The 9,723-nt window shown below is 44.2% G+C and overlaps 1 protein-coding gene across 1 annotated transcript; it reads right to left on the reverse strand.

Annotated features, from left to right (window-relative positions):
• Window positions 1–335: 335 nt before the first annotated feature.
• LOC116825060 (olfactory receptor 5J3-like) lies at window positions 336–1,286 on the reverse strand. Its single transcript, XM_032780758.2, has one exon. It carries the CDS (start codon window positions 1,284–1,286, stop codon window positions 336–338), a length of 951 nt encoding a protein of 316 aa, XP_032636649.2.
• Between the last annotated feature and the right edge of the window lie 8,437 nt (window positions 1,287–9,723).

Below are 9,723 nucleotides of genomic sequence, written 5' to 3' on the forward strand. Positions count from 1 at the left end.
TACGTACAATCTTTATATACCAATTGATTTGTTTCATAATTATATGGTAAAAATGAGAAAATCAGCAGTTTTTCAGTAGTAATGTGCTGTGACAATTTTGTATTTTATGTCTGATTTTGAAAGATTTTAAGTGAGGTGAAACTTGGGGATACGCAAGACAAATCAGACTCCTGAAAGGGGTACAGTAGTCTAGAAAGGTTGAGACACCCAGTGTAAGAGCAGGACACGAAGTCCAATGAAGCTCAGGGAAACACGACCCGAGACTACAGCGGACTTCACTTCAGGCCCTACCCCAGCTCATGTAATATTTATTTTAACTCGAGGAAATTGAATGATTAATATGGTCCAAACATGAATATCCTGCAAGCTTTCCTCAGGGCCTCCTGGACCTCTTTGTTTCTCAGGCTGTAGATGAGGGGATTCACCAGAGGAGTCAGGACAGTGTAGAAGACAGAGAGAACTTTCTTGAAGTCGCTCAGGATGTCAGTGGTTGGGAACATATAAGCAATCAGCAGAGTTGTAAAGTAAATGGTCACCACGATGAGGTGGGAGGAGCAGGTGGAAAAGGCCTTTTGCCTCCCAGTGGTGGACGGGATTCTCAGGATGGTGGTGATGATGAAGATGTAGGACATCAAAATAAACAGGAATGGTACTAGTGAGAAAAACAAACTGAGTGTGAAAGCCAATGTTTCCATCAGGTGAGGGTCATTGCAGGAGAGCTTTACAAGGGGAATAAAATCACAAAAAAAATGATCAATAACGTTTGGGCCACAGAATGTTAACTGAGATATTGATAATGTTGTTGTGCCACAACATAGGAAGCCACCTATCCAAGAGCCACCTGCAAGCTGGAGGCAGGCCCTGCTACTCATACGAGCTGCATAGTGCAGCGGATTGCATATCGCTAAATACCGATCGTAAGACATCACCGACAGGAGAAGGCATTCTGTAGCCACCATAGAACCAAAGATATAGTATTGTGTGAGACAGGCACTAAATGAAATGGTCCTGTCCCCTGTCAGGAGACCAGTCAGCACCTTGGGCAGGATGGTGGAAGAGCAGCAGGTCTCCAAGCAAGACAAGTTCCCCAGGAAGAAGTACATGGGGATGTGAAGCTGCTGATCAGCCACAACTAGTGCAAAGATCAGGATGTTCCCAGCCATGGTTGCAATGTAGATGGCAAGAAATAGCAGGAAGAGAAGAGTTTGTAGCTCAGGGAGATTCCCAAATCCTTGCAGGATGAATTCCGTGAGAACCGTTTGATTCACTTGCTGTGGGCTCACCATGAAGTCCAACTAGGGGAAAGAAACCCAAATTTACAATGGAATCTGAAGAAGATATATTTACATCATGCTTTAGCATTAGTTTAGTTCCATAAATATTGCATAAAGCCCCTCATCCTGTGGGGTCAGTGAAGAACCAAGACTCTGGAGGCAAATTTCCTGTTTAGATCTTTGAAATTCCAGTATCACCCCCCTCTGTTCAGTGAAGAGATCGATGAAGGTGGAAAACCACAGAAACTGCCGTGCATATTGATGTCAAAATTGGCAAAGCCATTTTGAATTAGTCGTTTTTAATTTCGACAAGTGGTCCCACTGACTCACCAGGGTGGACTGTGACTTCTTGCACTGCAAGCATATTATCGCTTCAGCTAACAGCTAGGAGGCTCTAGTGGACTCAGCCAAGAGCGGGGACAGTGATCAACATAAGGTCAAGGCAGGTTACATTATTCTCCATGAGACAAAGTCCAGCCCTTTCCTGCTTTTATTCTCTTTCAATTTTTTCACAGTCATTCTAGACCTCTCCAGAGAGAGAGAGAGAGAAACCGAGAGAGAGAGAGAGAGAGAGAGAGAGAGAGAGAGATCACTGAGCTGTTGCATTACAAATTGACGCCAAATTTACACTTCAGTCTCCTTACAGTATCCTTTGAAGCATCACTACCACAATGGTTTTTTCATCACTTTCCCTCAGAAACACTCACCAATTGAATCTCATTTTGTTTCTGTCTGCAACTGAATAGTTCCTCAGTCCTGCTGTGAGTTTGCTTCTGCTCCCAGCTGGTGTTGTCTGCCACCGTGATTAACTTCACGTTCTTGGTGAAGGGCGATTATGAACTCACTCAGGACCCACAACCCAATGAGCTCGCTCCCCAACCTGGCTGCCCCCAACTCTCTGATTGCTCTGTTTTCATGCTGTTTTATCCAACATGCCAGTCCCCAGTTCTTGACTTCACTCTCTGTTATAGAATCCCACTGGTTTTTGGAAAGGGAGCCACTCAGCCAGCCACATGGCAGTGCCAGTAGCGAAGGCAATTGGATATTTTCAAACAGTGTCCTTGTAACACCCGAACATGTCACATCAGTGGAACCCCGTCAGCCACTGTATAATTCCACCGACAATAATGGCACGTGTGTGAAAAGATTTATTTTTACAGCTGCTCAGTCCTCTGTGTGGTTCATTTTCTCCAGGCCTTCTAGGCAGTTATCAATTTCTCTCTTAATAATCAAGCAACAATAATAAAATAGGCATTGCTAGAAAAACAATGGAACAACGTGCAGAATTAGTGGAATTATTGTCATGATTTCAGGGTAATGGGACCTGTTTTCCCCCTCCATGGTATACTCTGGGCGTTCCCAGTCACGTCTCCAGCCATCATCTGTCTGTAGGCAGGGACCCTTCTCCCAGGCCCATCTGGCAGGGGGTTTCAAGACTGCACAGCTCCCTGTCTTGCATCTTTCTAGGTTTTAGTTGAATCTAGAAGGACTTTTGAGACAACTGACATATCCTCAGTCAGCATAAGCTGAGACCCACATTCTGCCTGCTCCTGAGACATAAGATTGGAGACAAACTCTTCCCCAGCAGATAAACTGCCATTCTTAACATTCGCAAAGTTTGGATTTTCCATCCTTTTGTTCCCAGACAAGTGTCTGGAGATTGGGGTAGCTCCCTCCATGGGCAAGTCATTATCCCCAACAGACACAGGCTTAGGAACACTTCCTTCCTGGGTTTTAGTTGAGTCCAAAACCACATCTGGCACAACTGACAAATCCTCAGTCAACATAGACTGAGAGGTACTTTCCGTCTGCTGCACAGACAGAACACTGGGGACATTTTCTCCACCAGCAGATCAGCTGCTTTTCTGACTAGACAAACAGTTTGAACTTCCCTCTCCCTTGTCACAGACCACATGGCTGTTCACAGACAAACACTGGGAAATTGGGATGGTTTTTTTAACAGGCAAATTGCCACTCCCAAGAGACAAACCATGGGAGACAGTTTCTCCCTTACACACGCTAAGCTGAAACTGTTTAGTGGTGAGTCTACCTTCGGAGATCTTGTCCACTAGCAACTGAGCGAACATCTCTGGGTTCCCCACTGTAGCCCTCAGAGTGAGTCTCCCCCATGCATTGCACTGACGTCTTGAGATCAGCTGGGGAGGCCCGTGGGGAACTGGGCATCCCTACTAATTCTCAGACTCCCTTGAGAGTCTGCACTCCGAAGAGGGAGCAGGGATCTGGCTTTGGCAGAGAGTGGGCATGGGGGATGCACTCTGTACCAGGGCAGTGGGGGAGCTCCCTGCATTAACTCCATTCTCCGCATGTCCTGAGACAAAGCATTAATCTGGATGCTGAAGGGCTGCTGATCATATTTTCCCATAGCCTCCCCTAAATTCACCAGCTCCTTCCAAATCATGTTCCTAAGGGTGTCCTTGGTTTGGCACTGCCCAGGGCTGTGGGAGGTAGGGGAATTAGAATTGGGAGGGTGACTGGCAGAGTGGGGACCATTATTTGTCAGTGTGAGAGCCTGCACGGGCTCCGAGGTAATCTTTTTGCTGACTTGTCTTTTTAAGAGACCGGTCTCTCGCAGCAAATCTCCTGCCTGTTTGATTTTTGCTACTAGTTCACTCCAGGTTAGGTGTTCTAAATCCACAGTCCCCATGGTCATTTTTGTCTGAAAATTTAGTCCTGCATAAGTGCTCTGTACTAGTTCATGTCCCTGATACTGGAAAGTGATAATTCCATTTTCTTCTGTCTGGGGTAATGAATCAGAGAGAGCTGCCAGCATTTTCTTTCAAATTAGGTAAGATTCTGGGGCCTCTCCTGGTTTCTGCTCTTCAGTTATATACAGTTTCTTAAGGGAAGTAGAAGGCAGTAATATTTTAAGAGCACTTATCATCCATTCCTGGGGTCCAGTGGCAGTTTGCTCCCAAGAACCTATGCCATTTGCATCACAAGGAGAGGCGCATAGCTGAGCCAATTGGGTTAAGTCCATGCCATCAGCAGAGGGGAATATTTGCCAAACATGGGCCAGCCACGCAATGGCTTTGTCACGGTTCAGTGGCCCCAGTCTTTCAGCAATAGCCTTGGCTTGACTAGAAATGACCTTACTACATCCGTGACCAGCTCTGTTGGGGGAAGATCAGCTCCTGCAACTATGTGTTTAACCTCCCTTGTGGAAACAGGGGCAACATTATGCATGTGTGGCCAATCGGGGTTGAATGGGTTTTGGGGGACAGCATCAGGGGGTATTTTTATTTTCCCAGGGGGCTCCAAATCACAATCCTCTCTCAACCTTACAACAGGTACCACCCCCTTATGGGTGCTAAATTGGGCACATAATTTACTAATCTTCGCATCACACTCCTGATGGTCTGCTGCTGCCTTTGTTGCCCTGTTCTCCTCTGCCAAGAAGCAAGTTGCTGCTCTTGCTTCTTCTAACAGAACTTCTCTGTGTGTTAACTCTTTCTTATGCTGTTCTGCATTCCTGCTTTCCTTGTCCCTCTCCTCTTGTATATCTCTAAGTACAGTCACCATTCGGAGCTTTTCTGCTATCAAGTCATACCCATCTGTCTCACATTTGTTCAAACGCTGTTGTAACTGCTTTTCCTCCAGCTCCAGTTCTTGTCTTCCCTTTACCATTTCCACCATGTCCAGACATGCATAAAAAAATGCCCATGCAGCAGCTGCATCCTTTGCACTACCACATGGCTTCAAGGTTGTGCAATATTGTTCAAAGCTCAGACTAGCTTCAGTCAGGGGATTCTCATCCTTAAAACACTCCCTTTTCCAGGGGCTTTCCCCCTTCTTCTTTACCCATCTCTCTAACCTGGTGGTTTTCTCCTGTCTCAAGCGATCAGCAAAAAGGTCTTTTTCAACCATCTCGATTTCTTTATCTCACTAAGGATTCCCCACCAACAGCCCTTTCACTAGTCACAGTATTGCTCTAAAACCTTTATTTTTAAGACACAACTCTTAACTCATTGCACAGTTCTACAGGTATTCTAAGCACAATTCTTAACAGAAGTTTACCAAATATTCTATTAGAGAAGGACCTTGCTAAAGGAGCTTGGTCTGAAAAGTGAAAGAAAGAAAGCTTGCTCAGGTCTCTGCCTCATTTCCCCTACTCCACAGCAATTACTCAACAATTACCACATGCTGTGGGTCATGTGTTGCCTGCGTTTCTCCACCAATTTACCAGACTTTCCTGTTACTTTGGGGTATGCTCATTTATTAGGGTTACTTTTCTGGAAGGAGGGGTTCTGTAATTCTATCAATGTACTGCTTATGTCACTTCTGTGTTCATATGGAGTTCTTCTCCCTTCTGCAAGTCCCCTCCCAGTGGAGCTATCCTCCAGGACCTAGGTTCCCCAGGGCTAGGTTCCTCCAGCCCCAGAACCAGATGAACATGCACACATTAACATGCACACATTAACAGAGCAGGTCTGAGTGGACTGGGTCAATTAACACTTTCAAGCTGACCGCTTATATGTCCCTGGGCTCAATAGGCTGGGCCTGCAGCACTTTCAAGCTGCAGCCCTCATATGCCACAAGTACTGCACCGAAATAGAGTAAAACTGAGCAGGCTGGGTCGAGCAGCACTTCCAGGCTGCCACCCTTATATGCCCCTGTACTCAGCAGACTGGATCAAGCAGCACTTTCAAGCTGCCACCCTCTTATGTCACAGGTTTAGCTCATCCCTATCCCCACTTTCACATCACAATTGTACTGATAGTAACCCACTGGATGAGCAAACCCCACAGGAATTTGGGTGCTGCAGGGATCTTTAGCTTAGGTAAAAAGCGTTTCTGGAGAGTAAATGGGGAAGCTAAAGACACAAAAGAGTAAAGTTCAGAGAGAGAAGCAACCAGCTTAACCATAAAAGTTATTTATTGAATAATAGTGATAACTAAACAAGGAGAGCCTAAACCAACATAACTGTTACATTATTAAAGCTTAATACCTGAGGTAAAGAAGAAAACAGACGGGGGGAAGGGAGGGAATCTTACCCACTCCATGGAGCTTGAACTGGTCGAGATTCCCAGGTGATGGTGATAGTCAGGGTCCTCAGCTCTGGAGACAGGCAGAGCCCTCAGCAAGATCAGTCAGGAGAAGATGGACTCCCAGTGGAACTGATGCAGAGTTTGGATCCAGGCATCAGAACATTTACTTGGGCATAGGTAGAGGTTTTTGTAGAGAAAATACAGTGGTTCAAGGGAGAACACTAGATTGGTTTACGGGTAAACTGATGACTCAAGGGTTTTCTGTAGACAATAGAAGCTGATCACTCTTGGCTATGGATGATGTTCCATCCAGGGAGCTCACAATGCAGTTAGGCTGCTTCAGTAGTTTGGATATCAATAAAGGATTTATTACTAGAATTGGTCCAATAACTGCTGAGCTGGGTGTGTGCAGGCGTAGTTTCATTAATATCTGGAGCAGAGATCCCCCAGGATGCAGTGCTTCCCTGATATTCTGGTCCAAGAGTTCAGTGCGGTTCTTGCCTTGGAATCTCTGTTCTCTATTCTGTATGCTAATAGAGATGTCTTAATCTTGTCACCCTTGTCAGGAGGGGTCTCCTAATGCTCTTCACTGCTCTCTTCAAGTCTTTTCTCTAATCGGTTTTGGTTCAAGAAGAGGCTGGTGGGGTGCAGTGTCTTGAGTCAGACAGGCTGGATACTGCGCCCTGGTTTCCCAAGAACAAAGAGCTGACTGGTATCACTTGCACAGTCTACTTAATGCCCAGCACCACTGCGTTGCTTTCTCTCCAGGGGCTACGAACAGGTATCGCTAACACTTACGAGTTACCATACAGCTCTTTTATTTTCAAGGTGAAAGCATTACGAAGGAACAGATCATTAAAAGACAATGAACAGATTTAAAACAAACATCCAACAAACCAGGAGTCACCCAGCAGCCTTATGGGGCTTGAGGGGGGCAAAGTCTTCTTTGCCCCCCGCGCCCCCCAGCCCCCCGTCATGGACAGATATACTGTTCATTTCTGTGTTTCCTAGGGCTGGTCTATACTTAAAACTTAGATCAACTTAGATACATTGCTCAGGGCTGAGGACAGTTTTATCCCTTCTGCGATGTAGTCAAGCCGACCTCCCCACCACACACACACACAATAGACACCACTAGGTTGAGGGTGCCATAAATAGATAGCTAAGGGTTAATGTTTCTTTTACCTGTAAAGGGTTAACAAAGGGAACCAAACACCTGAACACAGGACCAATCAGGAAACCGGATTTTTAAAAGCTCAGGGAGGGAATGTTTGGGTGTGTGTCCCTTTGTGTGTGTCTTTTGTCTGTCTCTCAGCTATGAGAGGGATCTTTCTATCTTCAAGCTTCTAATCTTCAGTTTCCAAGTTGTGAGTACAAAGGTTAGAAAAACAATAGGCTTTATTTTTTTTGTTGTATTTACATGTGTGTAGTTGCTGGAATGTTTAAACTGTATTTTTTTGAATAAGGCTGTTTATCAACTTTCTTTTAAGCAATTGACCCTGTATATTGATATCTTGATACAGAGAGCATTTTTATGTCTTTTCTTTCTTTTTCTATAAAGCTTTTCTTTAAAACCTGTTGGATTTTCTTTTCTAGTGAGGCCTAGGGGATAGAAATCCCTGTGGCCAGGATTACGGTCTCTTCTCGAGGAAAGACTGGAGGGGGAAAAAGAAGGAGGGGGGAAGGTAAATTGCCCTCTCTGTTTTGTAATTCAAGGAGTTTAAGTACAGTAATCTTCCAGGATAACCCACGGAGGGGAAGCCTGGGGAGGAAGTAAAGAGAAGACAAGGGGAGGGGGGTTATTTCCCTTTGTGGTAAGACTCAGGGCATCTGAGTCTTGGGGTGCCCCCAGGGAAGGTTTTGGGGAGACCAGAGTGAGCCAAACATTGGAAATTTTTGGCTGGTGGCAGCGCTATCAGATCCAAGCTGGTAATTAAGCTTGGAGGTTTCATGCAGGCACCCACATTTTGGACTCTAAGGTTCAGACTGGGATTTATGCTTATGATAGAGGGTACAATTCTTCTGTTGACCGCGTGTCACCATGCCTCCATGGGTCACAACGGAGAATACCAAAGGCAGTACAAACTGCTGAGAAATAGGGCAGACACATCTCAAAACTGGTAGTTATTCTCCCACAAGATATACCAAACCAGCAACAAAATAAATTTCTGTCTCACCATACTGGCTAATAAGAAGTCAGAAAAGCAGTCTCCTTAGGCATTCCTGTCCTTCTACCACCACCAAAACATTAGACTTAATGAGAAGGGGTTATTTAAACAAATTTCATCAAACAAAAGGGTTCTTCTGATCCCAAAGGACCAGCCACACACCCAGGTCAAATATAACGCAGATCTTACCCAATAACCATGCTGTTGCCAATCCTTTAGTATCTAAAATCGAAAGGTTTATTTATAAAAAGAAAGGAAGAAAGGTGAGAGTTAAAATTGGTTAAAGGAATCAAATACATACAATAAATGCAAAGTTCTTGGATCAGGCTTATAGAAGTGATGGAATAAACTGCTGGCTTGTTAAGTCTCTGGTTGCTTCCAAATCATTGGAAGATCCTCAGTCCCTTGGTTAGAATGGTCCCATTAGTACAAGTTCATCATAGTCCAGAGGCTGGAGCAGGAAAGAGGCCAATACTCATAACGTCAGATACAAAAATGAGACACATACAAATAACATAATCATATTCAGTAAATCATCACTTTCATACTGACACCTTACATGACACACTTTGTATAAGATTCATTGCAATTGTATAACAGAGGCAGTGACAATGATCTACATGGTCATATTTTAATTAGATAATGTCACACCGCCAATGAAAATTAATGCTGAATGCATCATAGGAACTTCCCATTCTTGGCTCTGTATTACTACAGCTTCAAAACCAATATTAGAAGTATCAGTGTATAACAGAAATATTTTATCAAAATCATGTTTGAACAAAAGAGGCTTTTATCTTTGTAAGCTTCATTATGGAAGTAATAATATTATTTAATCCCTTTATAAACCCAAGGTCAAACTTGGTTAGACCAATTGTGGATTGGATTTGCTGTTGCCGCATAATTCCTGTACATCTCATGTAATCTTGCCATGAGCTAATGAAAATAGCTATTTTATCCATCCAAGCTCTGGCAAGTGTTTGGAACCCAATTAACATCGTCAATGTAGATATTAATGTTCTTCATAGTGTAGGAATTTTGGCATTTAGCTATGAAAGCAATATAGTAGTGTGCCTCAGTTTCTCTTTTCCTAGAGCATATTAGGTGTGCAATATCTTTTCTACAGAGTACAGTTTCAAGACTAGTTACAGGCACTAACTACAGTTAGTGCCTAACTGTGTAACATCAGTATCACAAGGACTTTTAATGTGAAGTGTGTGGTCATGACATGAAACAGTACAATCCTAAAAGCAGCAAAGAGTCCTATGGCACTTT

This window comes from Chelonoidis abingdonii, chromosome 14 (assembly GCF_003597395.2).
Source record: "Chelonoidis abingdonii isolate Lonesome George chromosome 14, CheloAbing_2.0, whole genome shotgun sequence".
NCBI lineage: Eukaryota > Metazoa > Chordata > Testudines > Testudinidae > Chelonoidis > Chelonoidis abingdonii.

Excerpts from the sequence above, each read along its gene's own strand:
- LOC116825060 (XM_032780758.2), bottom strand. The coding sequence starts at position 1,286 with ATGGTGAGCCCACAGCAAGTGAATCAAACGGTTCTCACGGAATTCATC.